Below are 18,241 nucleotides of genomic sequence, written 5' to 3'. Positions count from 1 at the left end.
AGCTGCACTCCATGTGTCTTTACAATTTCTTTTGTTAATCTCAAATATCGGCATGCTGCAATTCATTTTGTAGAAGCTGCAATTTGCAATACCGAATTTAGATCCTTTTGGGGTAGATAAGACAGATGTGCATTATAACCTTAAGAGCAAACAATATGTACATGTATTCACGTTTACAACCGCCCAGAATCTACGAAACATCTAGTAAAGGCCCCTATTTGCTCATATATAGCTCTGTATAATATCTCGAGATTCTTTATGGAATTTTGGTTCCAGAAACCATTTTATTTCGATCACAGTCACCATACCCATCAGAAACAAGTGACTGCGTCCAGAGTGACTGCTGCGCTGTGGATGCAGCCTCATGTGCAGAATCATATAATTTAATACAATATCATTCACTTCCATTATGTGCATCTACCCGAGTTATTTACTGTCTATGTGGGCGAAACTGATTGCCCCAGATGCAGGCATTACGGCTACAAGATGCCAGGTTTAAATACCCATTTGTCTACAATGACAATCTAATTCACAGCCGTCAGGCAAGATTCACACCTCTCACACCTTGTACCTCGGTCCTGTAAAGTATTCTACCTCGGGACCTTGTGCCCCGTTCTTCTGAGTATCACAGCTGAGTGAAGCCATACTTGTTATTCCAAGCCGCAATCAATAAAAAGTAAGCCGCCAATCTCGTCAATTTCGTTAATCTCGTCAGTCAGCCGAGTGACATACTTCCCGCTGTGGGGGAAATGGAGGCAGTAGCCCAAAACTAAATCGCTAGATTGCTATTGCAAGACTCATGATCTAACCATTGATGCTTTGGGGGGCGCATACTTGTATGTCAGGTGTGATTTAGGCCGGAACTGCTCACAAACTAAAACAGAATGCCCATGTACAGCCAAGAATACCCACGCGGGGGAGAACAAGCTTAGCAGCTGTTCCCCAGAGTCCGAGTTGCTCCAGTACGCGGAAATTTAAATCCTTCACAGATGTTAGTGCCAATCTGATGATAAGCATTCCCGAGAGAGATACAAGGGATACGTTTCAAAGGGGCAGATCTTTCTATAATGTACTCGTACATGAACAGCCTCTATTGTAGGACTGCATTAAGTGCTTAGAGAGTAGTATTTTGTCGGGCATGGCTTTACTTAAGAGCCCGATGCCGAAACGCGAGGGACTCACAGGACGGAAAGGCGAATGGCCGACATCAGCCATCTAACTCATTCTTGACTCCTTCCTGAATCATACACAGCCCTTAAACAGAGCATTCTTTATGCAAGATAGACCTACTTGACGATAATTCTCCATACATGCGACCGCCGATGCCTCATCTCGCGCTGACTGGCGAAATCCGCGAATGCTACCCTGCACCGGTCTTAAACCAAGCGGCGCGGCAAAATGTAGAGTGTTGCTCCCTTAACGCCCGCTTTGGTAAGAATTACGATAGAATCTTGGTCACCATAGTTATTCAAGACTTTGAAACCTGTGGATATGCCAAACAAGCGCCGGCACTTTGTCAGCGGTATCTGGGTAATGGCGCTCCTGAACAGGACCTTCATATACGAATAAATGCACAAATCGAGTTAATTAGGGGTGGGGATTATACGTTCTCCCGAGTGTGACAGAAAGAGATGTGTCTTATTTTTCGCATTTTCCCGGAGAGCGATGAAGAGAGCGCGAGGCCGATTGTGTCTGTTTAGGAGAGATCATTGCTCAATCAGGAGAGGCTTGGGCCATATGTGAGTTCGACTCTGGAGCAACAGGTTCAATATGAAGCCGAGGAGTCGGAGTAAATGGATGTTGCATTCAAGTACAAAAGGGGTTTCCCTTCTTTCTCTGCATCAGCCACCTAACAGCGATAGTAACTCATCTTTCACTGAGAGAGCTATTTCACTATGAAAGACATCTACTATGTCCTGCTTGCTCCCAGCTATATCTTTGGAGCGTTTGCGGTAGTGGGACTATTTTATGTAAGTTACCACTTGGCTCTATCATAGTTTGGAACTCCGTTAATGCTCCTACAAGCTGCTCCGTTATTACATTCGCGATCCCCTCTCTCAGGTGCCTGGGCCGTGGTATACCAAATGGACCTCGCTCGTAATAAAATACCACTGGCTAAAGGGCAATCGAGCGCGATATCAGCATGAACTGCATCTCAAATATGGTATGACTTGTCTTTGAAGAGCATTCTGATTTGTGCTACCCAATGCATTCAGATATACTAAACCAGGCTTCAACCTCACAGGGCCTCTTGTTCGCCTCACCCCCAACGAAGTGTCCGTCACCAACATCGAAGCCGTCAAGAAAATCTACAACGCCAGAGAGACATACCTCAAAACATCCTGGTATGGCGACTTATCCGTCACAACCGAAAACCTCTTCAACACCACCCGCGTCGAGGTGCATCGAAGACTGCGAAGGCTTCTCTCAAGCTCCATGTCCGAAACATCACTGCAGATGGCTATCCCGCAGGTCCAGTTCAAGATCGACCTTGCGATACAAAGAATGGGCGAGGAAATGGAAAGAAGAGGCGCTGCAGATGTCATCAAATGGTTTCTATTTATGGCAACAGATATCATTGGAGAGCTCTCCTTTGGCGACTCCTTCAGGACGTTGGAGATTGGCGAGAAGAGCGGCTACACAAAGGACCTGGAGAACTTGGGATACCTTGGTGCTGTGCGCTCGGCTTTCCCGACGTTTATCGCAATGGCAAAATACCTACCCATTCCGTTCTTCACACGCCCACTCCAGGCAACGAGGAACATGATTCGTTATTCGGAAGAGTCCATCGCTCGGTACAGGAATCTTCTAGACTCTGACCCAACGAGCGTCAAATGGACTCTGTTTACCAAAGTCTTCAAAGACACCGACAAAGACGCTTTTACACCGGTGGAGCTCAGAGCCAACGCATCGGGGTACATTGTTGCCGGCAGCGACTCCACAGCCGTGACACTGACATACCTTGTCTGGTCCGTTTGTAGCAACCCGAAAGTCAAGGCCACTCTCCTAGAGGAGCTGCAAACCCTCCCGACTGACTTCAATGCGTCCCACCTTCGTGACTTGAGTTACCTGAATCAGGTGATTGACGAGACGCTGCGTTTGTACTCTGGCATTCAATCATCCCTGCCTCGATACGTGCCCGAAGGCGGCGACGACATTGCCGGATACTGGCTGCCTGGAGGCACGAGCATCTGCGCTCAGGCATACAGCATGCACCGCATTGTCAGTGTATTTCCGAATCCGGATGTCTTTGACCCGTCACGATGGGCATCGCCAACAAGGGAGATGAAAGATTCCTTTATGCCCTTTGGCAACGGAGCACGAAGTGGGTTTCTGTGACATCTGAAACGCGAGATTGTATTATTGCTTGCTAACATTATTTCTCTTTGACAGTTTGTATCGGACTACATCTTGCCCGGATTGAGCTGCGCTATGCGACTGCGCGTTTCTTTTTGACGTATCCGGAGGCTAAAGTGTCGACGCTAGAAGGATTCAGCGATGAGGACATGGTTCCAAAGGTGTTCTTTTTTGAAGAGCCAACGGCCAAAAGATGCCTCATTCAGAGATATTGAGTGAAATTGAGCATGTTTCCATGGTGAAGTTATGAGACCGACTGTAGTTGAACGGGGGCGAACCACTGGCTGGTGAGGTTGATGTTTATCTAAACAATTGGTCCTGTTGCTACCTTCCAATAACTTACTTGTGTCGATACCAGAGAAATACCTGAATTATTTAAAAATAGCATCAGTTGGTACTTTCTGGTGGCCCAAGCTGAGGTTGAATCCGTCGATATAATGTAGAGCACAAAGAAGAATACATGCCCGTGAATCCAGGTTGGATCTGCGGAATCAAGCCTTTGTTTCCGTGACATATTCTGTGCTGGAAAAATCCTCTGGCATTGAGTCTTCGCTTCTTATTACATAGAATTGGTTCGTATGAACTTGAAACCGCAAACATGCAATGAAATAAAAGGCGGCCTCTGCCTGGGTGGCGAGAGCCAAAATTCCCAATTTCGACAGTTTTTCACAAAACACACTACTAGTCACAATACACAATGTCTCATATCGAATTTATCTCGAATCCAAATCGCGACCTCGCAAGCGTCCAGCAAAATGGTAAACCGTACTGCATATCGGCAACCGAGTACTCGACATCGTGGTCATGCCAATGGACCGATCCCGAGTTTGGCGTCTTGAACGAAATGGATTTGGAGCTGCTTAAGCATGTGAATTGCTCGTACCTTTCTTCGGGCAAACCTCCAACGATGCTGGCATTGAAACAACACGCACAGTCTCTTACGAATCTCATCAGGAAACTCTGCGTCAGCAATACATTTGGAATAGTCAATGGAAAAGGAGAGCGGCGCCCAGTTTTTGAGAAGAACGAGGCCTTTGACTGGCTGAATAATCTTGACGAACCATACACAAACGACGACGAATTTCACCATATACCACTGTGCGTGCTGGCGAATCACGTTAAAAATGAAGGTGAAGAGACTGGCATCGAATGCCACTGCCCCCTCGAAGCTGCGCGCAACTGGGGACCCCTAGAGCCTGGCGAGAAGGCACCCCGACCATATTTTACGCATCAAAACTTGGTCATGCATGTAAACGAATGCCTCGAAATACTGGATCATGAATACAGTGCAACAGGAGGCCTCATGTCATTGCTTCCGTCTGGAAATGGAGTTGACGGCGAGCAGATGTCGGCTGCAAGGAACACTCTGCTAGGACAGCTGCTTCTCCATCAACAGCACATGGTTGCGCGGATGCACGAGCTCGAAATCCATTACGCAAAAGCTCTCGATACTGTAAGTGGTGAAGCTGTTGTGCCCATGCAGCTCCTTCAGCGCTCGGGAGCGGATGAAAGAAGTGAGCTAGTCCATCAGCAGGGCCGGTTTATCCTTGCTAATGCGGGAGACGACGTCTTTGAAGTTGTGCACCGCCTGATGGACAAAGAGGAGACCGAGATGCAAAGCAAGGAACGGGTGTGGTGGGAGTCTGGAGTCAGCGGCGAGCGACTCTGGTCGGAAACCCTGGGTGGTGAATGGAAATCCCGTGGCCTCGTATCTGTCGATTTGATGACGCGGTTCATTCGGCTCAAGGGCCAAGGAGGGAGGTCAACCATCTTTATAATGCCAGCTATTGAGCATCATCCCGGCACGGCAGAAACGCGCAAGATGGAGAACCGCCCAACGGTGGTATCCGTGGTGGCGCCGTCTTGGCCGGAACGAGCATCACATCTGGAGGAGCGTGTTAATGCTCATATTAAAAGGGTAAAGGAGTTGGAAGATGAAACCCAGGTACTCGAGCGAGACAAGATGGTGCTGGATGCCAGCTTGACTATTGCGCTGTCGGATCTGAACAAGACAAAGGAGGACATCAGGTTCTATGAGGGAACATCTGACGGGGCAGCGATTAGCGAGATTCTTAGCGAGAATGAAGCGATGAAGCGCCAGATGACGAGGCTGAGAGAGTCGCTGCCGAGGACGTATCACCACCTGCTGCGGGACGAAGACTGAATGCGAGTTGGGCAGACAAGCAGGTGGCGTGGCTGGTTTGGTATGCTTTGCGGTGATGGTTTTCAGGTGAGAGAAGATCGATTAGATGATAGTGTACATTAGCGGCTTTAGTGTTGATCTAAATTTCCGAGAATTGATTGTGTTGTTGGTTCAATTCGATTCGTCTGTAGGAGCAGAGTAGGAGGAAATAGCAGCGTCGTTATTGATGGGGGATGGCGATAAGCCAGTGGCCGCTATCGAGGCCAAACTCCCCGCTATGTGCAATCCATCGATTCAACTCACCACAAGCCCATCATCTCCCCAGCATCGCAACGCCATCCACACGACACACTACGCAGAGCCTCCGATCCGTCTTTGTTGGATCTTTGTTGGATCAGAGGACGACTACGACCACTATCCCCAACTCGGCCACCGCAGACAATCGTGCAACGCTCTGCAAGGGCCATGTTCGCCCCTGCATACAGCTCGCGCCTCTCCGCATCATGGCCTCCCCATTCATAAGGCATTGTCTTCTCCAGAGAGCTCCATCGATTCCCCGTGCTGCTCAGCGACGCCTTCACCTGGCCCCGCCGTTTCTGCTCGACGACTACACGCCAAGGTATCTTAGGCTGACCTCTAGAGACGCGGCCAAGAAGCGCTCCAAGGCCTATGCCCACCTCCGCAATTGCAACCTTTGTCCTAGACAATGCGGCGTTAATCGTCACGAGACGACTGGAATGTGCCTCATTGGCGACACGGCCAAAGTCAATGTCATAGCGCCGCATTTTGGTGAAGGTCCGTTCACTGCCCTTCGCCTGAACTCAAAAGACAGCTGAGAACCAAAGGCTGTTGAATAGCATTCAGCACTAAGACGCCTACGGGGGTGGAAAAAGATGTGCTAACGGAAGACTAGAGCCATGTATCCAGGGGCACAATGGGAGTGGCGCGGTATTCATGAGTGGATGCAACATGCGCTGCATCTTCTGCCAGAACTATGACATTGCGCACCAGCGAAACGGCATGGACCTCACCCCGGAAGCGCTGGGCGACTGGTATCTGAAGCTTCAGGAGGTGGGCAATGTCCACAATATTAACATTGTAACTCCCGAGCACGTGGTGCCTCAGGTGGCGTTGAGCATCTTGCATGCGGCGGAGCGTGGGCTAAGAGTGCCTATCATCTACAACACGTCGAGCTACGACTCGCTTGCATCTCTGGAGCTGATGGATGGACTGGTCGACATTTACCTGGCTGATTTCAAAGTATGGGAACCAAGTACATCCAAAAGGCTGCTCAAAGCAGATGACTACGCTGCGACGGCAAGGGAGAGCATCAAGGCCATGCATAAGCAAGTTGGTGACCTGTGCTTTACCGGGGATGGAATTGCGAAAGTAGGAGTCCTAATTAGACATTTGGTTATGCCGGGAAAGGAGGCCGAGGGTGCAGAAATCATGAAGTTCTTGGCATCTGAAGTATCCACCGACTGTTTCGTCAACATCATGGAGCAGTATCATCCAGACGCTCACGTTGGGAAGAAGAGAAGGAGGAGGAGAGTATCGTCTGTGGCTGAAGAGGAACCAAGGCGTCGGAACGAGCCAGCAGAAGAAGACGGCGAGGTTCGATACAGCGACATCAATCGAGCTGTTACAAGTGAAGAGGTTTCGTTGGTGCGCGAAGCGGCTGTGCGGGCTGGCCTTTGGCGTTTCTGCGACCCTCCGAAGCACGACGGTTTCGCTATCTGATGGCGTATACTGCATTTTTCTCGCTTCATCCCATGGCTGCGCTGTGCTTGCAAGATGGCGCCGAGCTCGGTTGTGCATGTGGGTGTCTATGCTTCCATTTTGATTTTCAGTCGCCGTTCAATTACAGCCACAGAGCTAATAGTGTGTAGAGCCCGAGGTGAATCATGGGTACTATTTCAGGCCACAAAGTGCTGGCCTCGATTTCTAGCTGAGCAGCAGTCCCTGTCCGAAAGGCTGGTAAATGGCGGGCGCACAGATCAAAAGATGCCGCGTGGTTAATGGTGTTGGTCCATGCCCAGGCGATCGGAGAAGAGTCAACTTGAACGCCAGGTTGTTGGTGGCGGCATAATACGCATGTCTCAAAGCAACAAACAAGCCCAGAGCCCGAGGTCCGAAGCCACAGCACCGGGTCTTCGGGTTTGGTTGAACTCGCGTGTGAGAACAATAGTCGCACGACCAGTTGTTATGGTCAGCTGTCCAGCTTCTTAGTTCGTCTATCGTTACTCTTTGACTATTGCTTGTTCTTCATAAGCTGGGGATATCTTGCTACAATATTTCATTTGCCAAGGATCTCTACCCCAAAGCACCACAACTCGAAGCTCATGGATTTGGAAACGATTGCAACTCCCGAGAGATCGGCACGAGGACCCCCGAGAGACATCTCTCCCTCATCGTCTCCCTCATCCTGCCGTGCCCTCTCACTCGACTCCCGCTCATCTGTATCAACAAAGCCGTCTTCAAGAGGGACATCTCCTGCTGCTGAAAAGGAAAAAAGCAACGGTACTCGGTGCAGAAGCAGACGCAACCCTTCGCAGTTCACACCACCCTGGGATCTCATGTTCCAACCACGATCCTATGAAGAGATATATGCCGAAGGAGAATATCTCACAGCATCTCTCCATGCGTATTCAGTCAAAGTGATGAATCTAATCCATCAGTATGCCTTGATAGAAGATGTTCTCCAGGCCAAGGACCACATTGGAAAGGAGAGACGAAAGCTTCGAAAACAAATGAGTTTCATCAAAGTAAAGCTGGCTGAGGCATCTCGCCAAGAAAAGGCCATTGTTATGAGGCTGAACGAACTGTACATGGAGCAACTGGGAAGAGATGCTTGGGACCAAATACAGCAACGCAGAACGGTTTACCCGACTTTTCCGTCCGATGCGGCCATGCCATCAGCCTTCCCAGAGACGTCGCTCAGCGCAACATCAAAGGAATTTGTCCCATCTGCCGGCCCACCGGTCCGTGCTCAATTTTCTGCATCAGAAGTGGAGAAGCCTCGGACCCTGGACACCGTGGTTGAGGCTAAAGAAGGTGAAGAGGATGATGACGAGAGCATCAAGCTAGATGATGGCCCTAACGATAATGAAGAAGACGCCGCAATGGAGACAAGGAGCCTCGCCGAGAGTGAAGATTTGTGTAACCATGGGTTGGAGTACACGTACCAAGGCCGCGCAGATACACAGAATTCTCAACTGCGCCCGTCCTATCTCAGAGAGAGGCTGTCTGCATATCCGGAAGAGAATCGAAAGAGCCTTCCAAACCTTTGCTCGCTATGGCCTGGCATCCAAGCCATTGAGTGAAATCAGCAAGACCAAAACAATGGCAAAAGAAAAGAAGCTGGCGAGGGAAAAAAATATTGGTTGAAAGGAGTTTATGCATCTGTTTGTTGTCTGCTTGGCTGGGAATGCATCTATCATGGAATATGGGGGAGATATCATGGCGAATATGAATATGAATGTACATGTACAAACGAATTGACCGGATGATATTAACAATTAATGCTGGGAGGATTGTCTATGTTATAGTCATGCACTGCACTTGTGTTCACTTTTAATTTTATTCCTTCTCTTTCTACGCAAATTCTCCAAACTGGCCGTCGTCAAATCCCAGATTCTTGAGCGACTTCCTCTTTTCTTTGACGTCGGAGGTTTTGGGCGGCGGAGGGAGAGAAAATGAAGCTGCACCAGCCGGGGGAGGCGGGAGCGCGAATGACTGCAGATCAGCAGAGCCCGACGATGTTGATGGGGATTCGTCTGCGTGCTGCGGTCGCCGCCGGCCGAACTTGGTGCCGCCGAGGTTTACTGTGATGGTCTCGCCTTCCTTCAAGCTGTAGTCTTTGGTCTCCGTCTTGGTCTTTGCCTCGGCTGGGTTGTGGCTCTGCTCGGCCTCCCACCCAAGGCTCCGTCTCGCCTCCTGCAGCGACACGGCCAGATCGAAAGCGTCGGATCTCTCTTCAAAGCCAATGCCCAGCACGGCCTTGCGCCCCTGGGGGTCCTTGACAGTGACAGCGAAGAAGCGGCTGCTGTCGACGACGGGCTCGACGGCGCTACGATCGTTGTAGGGCGAGGCGGCAAAGAGCTGGCCAGTGGAGGGATCCTCGAGGACAAGATCGATCTTGAGGCTAGATGCGGCGTCGGGGCTTTCAAAGGACGTTTCGACGACGCGGAGGCGCGCGGTGAAGATGTGACGGGCGGGGTCTTCGGTCCAAGAGGCGGCGGCGTGGCCACGCATCGAGGTCAGGGGCGGGATGTTGTAGACGTGGACGGAGTTTGCGACGAAGAGGATGCGCTGGATGGCGTCGTTGGGGAGGGGCTGGCCGGTGGTTGGGTCGATGGCCTCCATGGTTGGCGATGATTAGATGGAGTCGTTGTGTTGTTGAGAGATGTGAGATGTAAGATAGTGGGAGAATGAATTCAATTGGCGTTGTATGGAAATTGGAAAAAGATGTCAAGACGTGCGATGCTGGCGCTGATGCTGATGCTGATGCTGGTGGTGAAGGATGGAAGCACAACAACGGACGAGAGATCAATGGGCGGTGGGGGATCTCGGCTGGTGCTACATGTAGGTAATCAATGGATGTGTCGATGCTGTGCTGCTGCGCTACGCGATGGAGATGCTCTGGATCTCGACATCTATTGGGCATCTGCCTGGGTGCCCTAGCATCATCAATGGATGATCTGGGCGGATGGAGGGGCTGATTTACAGGGGTCTTTACAGTGGCTGGACACTCTATTCATTCAAGGAGTACAAAGTACTTTACCCCGCCATGTGTGGCTTGTGAGGTACCTCGAGCTTCCGTCTTGTTTTGTATGGCGGGCGGGATCTAAGTGCTAAGCAAAGGTTAGCAGATGGCGGCCAAACTTTGAAATCTCCAAATTTCCTGACTCACATCACCAACCTCAAAATTCAACATCTCGGCATTCATTCCACCACACTCTCCTCTCCCAGATCGCAGATTCATTTCATTTCATTTTTTGGTTGCACTCTCACACATTCAGCGCGTACGCAATGTCAGCATCAGAAGCTGGTGCGTCATCCTCTCCTCGTGCGACAAACACTCCAACATTCCGATACTGACCATCGCATTTCTAGCCGTTGCGCAGCCAGTCTCGACTGAGCTTCCCTTGCGAACCCAGCCCAACGACTCGACCTTTGAGTACGCCCATCTCCCTCTCCATCCAGTCGCGAATCCTCCTCAGCCGATTCTAACGCATATGCAACAGCATCGTCGCCACATACCGAGACCTCCTCGCCTCCGACCCCGACCTCACAAAGCCCGTTGCCGCCATCGAATCCCTCATCGCCCTCCTCAACACCGTCCCCTCAACCACCGTATACGAAACCCTCGACACTGTCAAGACCCATTCCGACCTCCTCAAGGCCTCTGTGGAGAACCCGCTTCCCCTGCAGGCCGGAACAGATCTCTTCCTTCAGTATCTCGTTGCTTCGCTCAAGCAGCAGGACGGCAGCTTCGACGCCGTACGACAGCACCTGTTGCGCAATGGACGCCTGTTTGCGACTAGGGCCATCGCAGCCAGGAATGGCATTGCGGAAGCGGGGTGGAGGTTCGTCCGGGAAGGCAAATGTGTGCTGACGCATGGAGCGTCGCGATCAGTCACCGGGCTGTTGGAGCGAGCGGCCAAGAATAGCGAGGGCAAGTTTAGGGTAGTTTACGTGCGAGACGAGGTGCGCGCCGAGGAGAGCGATCGAGTGGTCAAGGAACTGCGAAGCAAAGGAATTCCCGTCGCGGAGATTCCAGAGGCTGCGGTGGCGCATGTCATGGGCTTGCTGCGACAGGTTCACATGGTGTTTACGGGTGCCGAAGCTGTGACGCAGAACGGCGGCATCATTTCGCGGATTGGGACATATCAGATTGCCAAGCTGGCGGCACAAGCTAAGATTCCGTTTTACGTTGCTGCTGAGACGCACAAGTTTGTGCGCAAGTTTCCTCTGGATCAGAGGGACATTGGCTATAAGCAGGAGGTGTTGGACTTTTCGGCTACGGAGCCAAGCAAGCAGCCCAAGGATGCTGTCGACTATACGGTGAGTATTTCGTCCCCCATCTATTGCATTGTATATTCGTATTGTCACTGTCGAATGCGCTGGACTAATACTGGTGATAGCCCCCGGAACTGATATCGAATCTGGTAACGGAAAACGGCGTTCATCTGCCCGGATATGTATTTGAGCAGCTTCTTGATATATACGGTAGCTTGAACGGCTGAGAGGCGTATAAGAATTGAAGAATTTCAACATTTAGTCACCCGATGTGATACGCAGAGCATGAGCCAGGAATGGGTTCTTCTCTATGCGCAGGTTTCAGTGGACGTATGAATGCGTTTGAACTTTGTTGCGGCATTGACATTGCCCGTATGAACTCGATGGAAGGGTGGGTTTACCAATCAGATATCCAGTGTTTTGGCCTTGTCTGTCGCTACCACCAAGTCAATAGTGGTTGGCAGAAATGTTTCAAAGCTGTTGCTTCAGACCAGTGGCAGAGAATGTACTCGTATCATATGGTATTGCCTCCTGTGGTGTAAAGAGCGGTTGTGCGTACTGCATGTCCAACAGCTTTTCGTTGACAACATTCCAGTCCCCTTGCACACATGTACAGTGAATACCCAAAATTCATCTCTGTCATTACCAGTCAATACTTGTCGGAACCATAGAATTTTTCATTTGCAATGTCGACTGTAGAAACCCTAGATGAATCACTCGCGCGTTTCTTCTCGTGCGCAGGCGCATGCACGACAAGGAATCAATGCGATGCATTTGCCAAAAAAGTTTTTGGAGGGCCAATTATACCAATTGCAAGTCAGGGATTGTTCAGCTACAGCGTCTCGGCAGCAGATGGAACGGTTCTGGTTCAATTCAGAGACGCAACTTCTCCAATTGACACCCAGATGCTGGATATGGTCTTTATGATTCATGCAGATTTCGTCACTAGGTGCAAGTATTGGGGGACGATTGGCTCATCACCGGGTCTGCTCATATATTCGATGGAGATGATCCCTGGTGAGAGCTACTTCAGCATCTCTCTTTCTCTACTGGAAGAGAACTTAGACCACCAATTAGCGACGGTACGCAGCTTAGCGAGGTTCGTCCACATATTCTTTCTGTTGGGAAATGCATCAAACAATACTGAAGCAGAAATTGTTAGATTCTTCGCGCAGTCTTGGGGTAGTGGCAGGTCATCCAAGTTGAGCATGGATCCTACCGTGCTCCAAGACTGCCACTCCAGCTTCAACCATCTGATCAAGAGTCTTCCTGAAAAATTCCACAAAATCGTCAATCATGTACAGCTACACATCCCAGAGCTCTTCTACGGAAAATATCCACTGGTTATAACCCATGGCGACCTGAATGAGATGAACATACTCATTGATCCAGAGACTGGAGAAATTACGGGCATCGTCGACTGGGCTGAAGCTGGTATGCTGCCGTTCGGGTTTGCGCTTTACGCTCTTGATCATTTGCTCGGCTACATGACACCTGACAGATGGATTCCTCATGATAATGCCAAAACTTTAGAAGTTGAATTCTGGAAGTCATTTTGCGCAATGGCTGGGGGCGTGAGTCTATCTGAAATGAAGCTCATCAAGGTCGCGAGGACGGCTGGATTGTTGCTTCGCTATGGGGTGGCATATCAGCCGGGACGCAAAGGAGTGGTAGGAGTTGGAGGCAGTGACGCATTAAAACTGCTTGAAGCATTAATTACTGCTTGTTCGTTGACTGAGATGCCGGATGATGCTCATGCAGATACAGGTGCTATTGAGAAGGCGACTTGAGGTATTCGAATTGAAATGGCGCATAAGACTAAAACCCGCAATTGGCGAATTGCTTACGCATATACTGCAGGAATCAACACAATATTGACACAGTCAGCCTCATTTAAACAGGACAGTCGGGGCCCAAAGGGAATGGTCATTCCTTGAGCGTTGATGATTCACTGGGAAAGCAAGGGAGTAAAGCTTCAGGGTATCCCATGCATACAGCTGTTCAAATCTAAGAATATTCCTTGCCAATGCTGTTACAACAATGCAGTGTCTTGCGCGCCTTCATAGAGAGAACATTTATCTCGATTATTATTGAAAAGTTGCTGCACTCTTACACTCAGCATCCATATTTTGGCGCTCCAGTCACCTTGCTTACTGTAGACCATTTTGGAGAAACACTCGTCGTTCTCCCAAACCCTTGCTGACCACGGCATTGAGTCGAGAGTATGATCAATGGCACTGAAGCTGGCCTACCTTTGTCCAAATCTCGTTACTCGCTCAACAGTACAATCGCCTAGGCAATGACGCCCGACCGATTAGTTTCATCACGACCATGAATTCTGTATGGACAGCAAAAAGCAAGGTTGGGGCTTCTCTCGGTCTGAAACGGAGTGCGCTCGGCCCACAATTGCGGTCTCTCCTCCGCTCCTCAAGAATCCAGATCTAAGATTGCAAACTCCGCAACATCGCATCATTGGGCCTTTGGCGGCTGAGACGCGGCCGCTATTTTGCGAAGACCATTGCGATTTGGACAATAAGCAGTCTGGAGATAGATTTTGCACCTTCAAACTCCACATTCTATTGCAAGAATACACCTATATTTAATCAAGGATTATTTGACTCAATTCGATCTCCGCCATCAGTGCTGTTTTGCTGTTGGTTCTGCTGTATGAATCCTTCACGGACATAAGGACATAACAACAAGACATCATGGTTGTTATGTCAACGCCGCAGATGATCGGTGTTATTCAACTGTACTCAGCTTCGCCGATGGCAATTCCATCGGACTTAGTAGAGAAGGATCAAGATCGTATTATGTTGACATTCTGTCACACTGGATTTTTTTTTTTAACTCCATGTGGTGGTTTGAATGGTTGTTGAGCCGTGTGAAAGTCCACCCTGAGATCTCGGATTATACACGCACTTAACGGCCCGCGTCTTACCTCTCTGGGAAGTACTTCTGCCTCACCTTTGTGGGCGGCAATTGTGTGCTCGTTTACACGTAAAACTCACCAGGAAAGGGTCCTTTAGCGATATTGCTTGATACTGCGTGAGGTTCCTGCATGTGTAGAGATGCGGCGGAGACAAGGATTTGCAGAAAGATAGTATACATATATGTCGGTACACGTAGTAACCTCATAACTGCCTGTATATAAGTATATCGTCGCATCTCTCTCCGACAAGAGTATACAATCAAGCATCACTTCTCAGTCACTGGAAACAATTTGCAGTAAATATAAACAACATCTCTTCACGAACATCCATACTCACTCAGACAAAATGGTCCGCGAATACAACGCCAACACCACAGCTGATGACCTGCTGAAGGATCTTTCATCCGAGATCAAGGGCAAAGTCATTCTCGTCACCGGTGTCTCTCAAGGCACTCTGGGTGGTGTCTTTCTCGAGTACGTCGCAAAGGCTGCTCCTGCTGGACTCATCCTTGCCGGCCGCACCCTGAGCAAGGTCCAACAGTCCGCCGATGCCCTCAAGGCAGCTCACCCTGCCATCGACATCCGCACCCTTCAAATTGACCTCGGCTCCTTCGCTGCGGTCCGTGAGGCTGCTGCCACCGTCAACTCTTGGGAAGATGTTCCTCACATCGATGTCCTGGTGAACAACGCCGGAATCATGGCTGTTCCCTATGGAAAGACCGTCGATGGCTTTGAGCTGCAGTTTGGAAGCAACCACCTGGGCCCATTCCTCTTTACCAACCTCATCATTGACAAGATTCTGGCCGCCAAGGCTCCCCGAGTTGTCAACATTTCCAGCAGCGGCCACAGACTCAACCCAATCCGATTCTTTGACTACAACTTCCGAGTCAGTGCTTCCAACATATATCTTGGTTACCACCTGAACATCTTTTTGCTAACATCCGGTTCTAGGACGGCGAGACATACAACGCCTGGCAAGCATATGGACAATCCAAGACTGCCAACATGCTGATGGCTATTTCCCTGGCTGAGAAGCTTGGATCCCGTGGCCTGACTGCGTTCAGCCTTCAGCCTGGCGCCATCATGACTCACCTTGGTGACCATCTCGACTTTTCCGTCCAAGGACCAGCACTAGGTAAACACTTGCCTTCACCATGATTGCATATCTGTACGTGTACTGACTGGATATAGCCATGGCCGACAGACAGCTCGGAAACTCTGAGGGCTGGGATGATGGTTTCGACTTCAAGCCCATCGAGAGGGGCGTTGCCACTCACATCTACGCTGCATTCGAGCCCAGCCTGAAAGGTATAGTCATGTGGCCTCACCTCTTATTTCAGATTGTATGTGCGCATGGCATACTAACGCATGTGGCAGAGCACAACGGTGTGTACTTGGAGGACTCGCACATCGCCGACCCGGAGGTACAGACTGTCAAGCCTTGGGGCACCAGCAAGGTCGAGGCTGATCGCCTGTGGAAGCTCAGCGAGAAGCTTGTTGGACAGAAGTTTTCATACTAAGCGATATTATGACCATTGTATAGGTGGAAGATGTTGCAACAATGGCCTCAAATTTGATGGCATAGCATAGTAGCATTTCTGCAGCTGAGCTAGGTACATGAGCGTTAGCAGATATTTAAAATAAAAGATTTTCAAGTGAAAAAAAGTCACTCTAGTAAATGAAGACAGTTTCCAGCCGTTTCTGTCCCTTTGTTGAAGCTGCTGAGCTGTAACTAACGTAGCAGCCTTAATAAAATGGCGAACGCCCTATGCACCTGGCTATAGTGGCATCGTAGGAGATGGCGTATTCCCCTGTCAAAGCCAGTAAAGGGCCATCTGAATCAATGAAGCTTTCGAGGACGCCAGCAGTGGTATAGGCGACAAGAGCTTTCATGTCGGCTGTTGGCGACATCTGCATTTCGATGACCTAAATAGGTAGGTCGCCTCTGCGGGCTACGTGGATGGAATTACAGTCGCAGTATTAAAGAATCTCTCAGAAGAAGCTTGAACACTAATCATGTCAAGATCTGGGCAACTTGATCCGTGTGGACCCCTCGCCTGTCAAACGTGCAGTGCCGAGCCACCTTGATACTTACCACGATCTCCCGTGATTAGGAATCTGTTTTTACTAACTCCATGTCCGTTCCGTAGCTCAGGCAACCAGTGGCATGTTCTCCCGTGAAATCTGTGACGCATCGCCAGAGATGAGTCCACTCTCGGCCAACTCGGTTGCAAATCGGGGGCAACTTTTCGCGAGTTGACAGGTACGATAGGCGAGACAGAGCTCCGCCGAGAAAATGCCTATTTCCAAGCTTCGCGCCAGGTCAAATCGGCTCCAGCGCATATGCGCACCTGTTTCTACTTTCAGACATAACTGGACTTCCGGGCGCAGCGGCTTCGCATCCTTGGATATCGTGTGTTGCTTTAGTAATACGAAGGATGCACTATTCTATGACTATGAATGCACTCCGCACTCATGCATGATTCCATTGTCCGAGAGAGAAAGAGAGTGTGGGGGTTCAATATCGCAAAACTGTCACGACGGGAATCAGATGTGATTCTATTGACTGAATCATACAATGGAGGAGCATTTACTCCTTCTGGTCAGCAACTAAAGTTGTTAGATATTAGTCTAATGCAGTAACCAAGCGAAGCTAGTTTCAGCGAAAGCTTACTCCAGCTCCAGCTGCATGTACGGGCATGTATATTACCTATTTGAAGAGGCTTGCGGCGGGGTTGTCCAATGTATGTACATTGAGTCGAAAGCAGAAGCGCGATTTAATGGAGAAGGGGATGGGTAAAGGAAGTATCAGTAAAAAGAAATGCAGAGGCCTTTCATTGTCAATGGTAAATGGATATGCAGATTGGAGGAGCTTCCCGTAGACAGAGAATCATGGCTGCGTCCAACATACATGTACCTGCCGTTTAGTTTGCAATGCTCATTCTTGGACGAAATGGCGTTATCTTACCTTGCGTAAACATATATATAACGACGTTACCCTCTATTGGTTTTACAAAATTTAATAGCTCTAAATCTACCAAGCGCCAGTCTGTGTCCGTCTCAACTCACAGCTGCTCCGAAGATCATCTACAACTCGAAACAACGTATACGTACGCATCGATACCGTCATTCGAACACGCGGGGATTCGCACGGAACAAAGCGGAGCGGCTAAGGCCGGCTGAGATGGGCAAAAAGATGACCATATCCCTTGCCGTTCGCGGTCTTAGCAGCGACGACCACCTCGAGCGTGATTTGCCCGAACATGACACATGATTGTTACGAAATTCCAATAAGACGCAGTTGGTGCTACTTCGTGCCTGCAAGGGACACGTCCCGAGACCTACACAACGGTTACCCGACATGTCCGAACTCCGCAACATTGGCACGATTCACGGTGTCGTAATAGAGAGGCTGTCTGTCTGCACCAAAAGGGCGCACTGTAGCGTGAAAAGAGACTGATGGAAAACTGCTTGATGACGGCTGTAATTCCATCTAGTTCTTATCATTCGGCTCGTCGCCCCTTTGTCACCGTGACAAATCTCATTTCTGCGCAAAGAGAGTTTGAGTGGCATCTCTAGCATCAAGCCAGGCGGAAGTACATGCCACAACTGGCGTTAGCAGCTCCTGCGGCTGAGCAAATGGCCAAAGGGCTCAGGTACCTGTATTCTATTCTTGTTAGCCCTCGACCTAATAGCTCTGGGTTACGTGAGGAGGGCCCATCCCCGTGGAGCCATCGCCAGCTAGCCCCCAATAAAGCCTGCACGTTGGCCTCCAGCCTTGCAAGGGT

At 49.8% G+C, this 18,241-nt stretch overlaps 8 protein-coding genes across 8 annotated transcripts; 7 read left to right on the top strand and 1 right to left on the bottom strand.

The window, feature by feature from the left end:
* Nucleotides 1–2,043: 2,043 nt before the first annotated feature.
* On the top strand, nt 2,044–3,572 carry TRIVIDRAFT_50427 (uncharacterized protein; the record flags this gene model as incomplete). Its single annotated transcript, XM_014099560.1, has 3 exons — nt 2,044–2,164; nt 2,246–3,325; nt 3,394–3,572. Coding segments are annotated over 3 exons (1,380 nt in total), but the record flags the coding sequence as incomplete, so codon positions are not given.
* A 482-nt stretch (nt 3,573–4,054) lies between these two features.
* Nucleotides 4,055–5,521, top strand: TRIVIDRAFT_50349 (uncharacterized protein; the record flags this gene model as incomplete). The annotated part of the gene is made up of 1 exon (XM_014099559.1): nt 4,055–5,521. One exon carries the CDS (start codon nt 4,055–4,057, stop codon nt 5,519–5,521), a length of 1,467 nt encoding a protein of 488 aa, XP_013955034.1.
* A 482-nt stretch (nt 5,522–6,003) lies between these two features.
* TRIVIDRAFT_50503 (uncharacterized protein) lies at nt 6,004–7,240 on the top strand (the record flags this gene model as incomplete). The annotated part of the gene is made up of 2 exons (XM_014099558.1): nt 6,004–6,295; nt 6,414–7,240. 2 exons carry the CDS (start codon nt 6,004–6,006, stop codon nt 7,238–7,240), a joined length of 1,119 nt encoding a protein of 372 aa, XP_013955033.1.
* Nucleotides 7,241–7,842: 602 nt separating this feature from the next.
* On the top strand, nt 7,843–8,823 carry TRIVIDRAFT_202458 (uncharacterized protein; the record flags this gene model as incomplete). The annotated part of the gene is made up of 1 exon (XM_014099557.1): nt 7,843–8,823. The coding sequence occupies one exon, from the start codon at nt 7,843–7,845 to the stop codon at nt 8,821–8,823; it is 981 nt and encodes a 326-aa protein (XP_013955032.1).
* A 271-nt stretch (nt 8,824–9,094) lies between these two features.
* TRIVIDRAFT_69655 (uncharacterized protein) lies at nt 9,095–9,865 on the bottom strand (the record flags this gene model as incomplete). Its single annotated transcript, XM_014099556.1, has 1 exon — nt 9,095–9,865. The coding sequence occupies one exon, from the start codon at nt 9,863–9,865 to the stop codon at nt 9,095–9,097; it is 771 nt and encodes a 256-aa protein (XP_013955031.1).
* A 666-nt stretch (nt 9,866–10,531) lies between these two features.
* TRIVIDRAFT_223531 (uncharacterized protein) lies at nt 10,532–11,748 on the top strand (the record flags this gene model as incomplete). The annotated part of the gene is made up of 4 exons (XM_014099555.1): nt 10,532–10,550; nt 10,616–10,679; nt 10,747–11,566; nt 11,647–11,748. 4 exons carry the CDS (start codon nt 10,532–10,534, stop codon nt 11,746–11,748), a joined length of 1,005 nt encoding a protein of 334 aa, XP_013955030.1.
* A 471-nt stretch (nt 11,749–12,219) lies between these two features.
* On the top strand, nt 12,220–13,005 carry TRIVIDRAFT_138728 (uncharacterized protein; the record flags this gene model as incomplete). The annotated part of the gene is made up of 3 exons (XM_014099554.1): nt 12,220–12,387; nt 12,529–12,620; nt 12,684–13,005. Coding segments are annotated over 3 exons (582 nt in total), but the record flags the coding sequence as incomplete, so codon positions are not given.
* Nucleotides 13,006–14,799: 1,794 nt separating this feature from the next.
* TRIVIDRAFT_59205 (uncharacterized protein) lies at nt 14,800–15,973 on the top strand (the record flags this gene model as incomplete). Its single annotated transcript, XM_014099553.1, has 4 exons — nt 14,800–15,339; nt 15,405–15,588; nt 15,645–15,761; nt 15,831–15,973. 4 exons carry the CDS (start codon nt 14,800–14,802, stop codon nt 15,971–15,973), a joined length of 984 nt encoding a protein of 327 aa, XP_013955028.1.
* Nucleotides 15,974–18,241: the final 2,268 nt, after the last annotated feature.

This window comes from Trichoderma virens, assembly GCF_000170995.1.
Source record: "Trichoderma virens Gv29-8 chromosome Unknown TRIVIscaffold_77, whole genome shotgun sequence".
In the NCBI taxonomy this organism is placed as follows: domain Eukaryota; kingdom Fungi; phylum Ascomycota; class Sordariomycetes; order Hypocreales; family Hypocreaceae; genus Trichoderma; species Trichoderma virens.
Note: the sequence above shows the minus strand (reverse complement) of the source record. Positions and strands in the feature narration are given on the sequence as shown.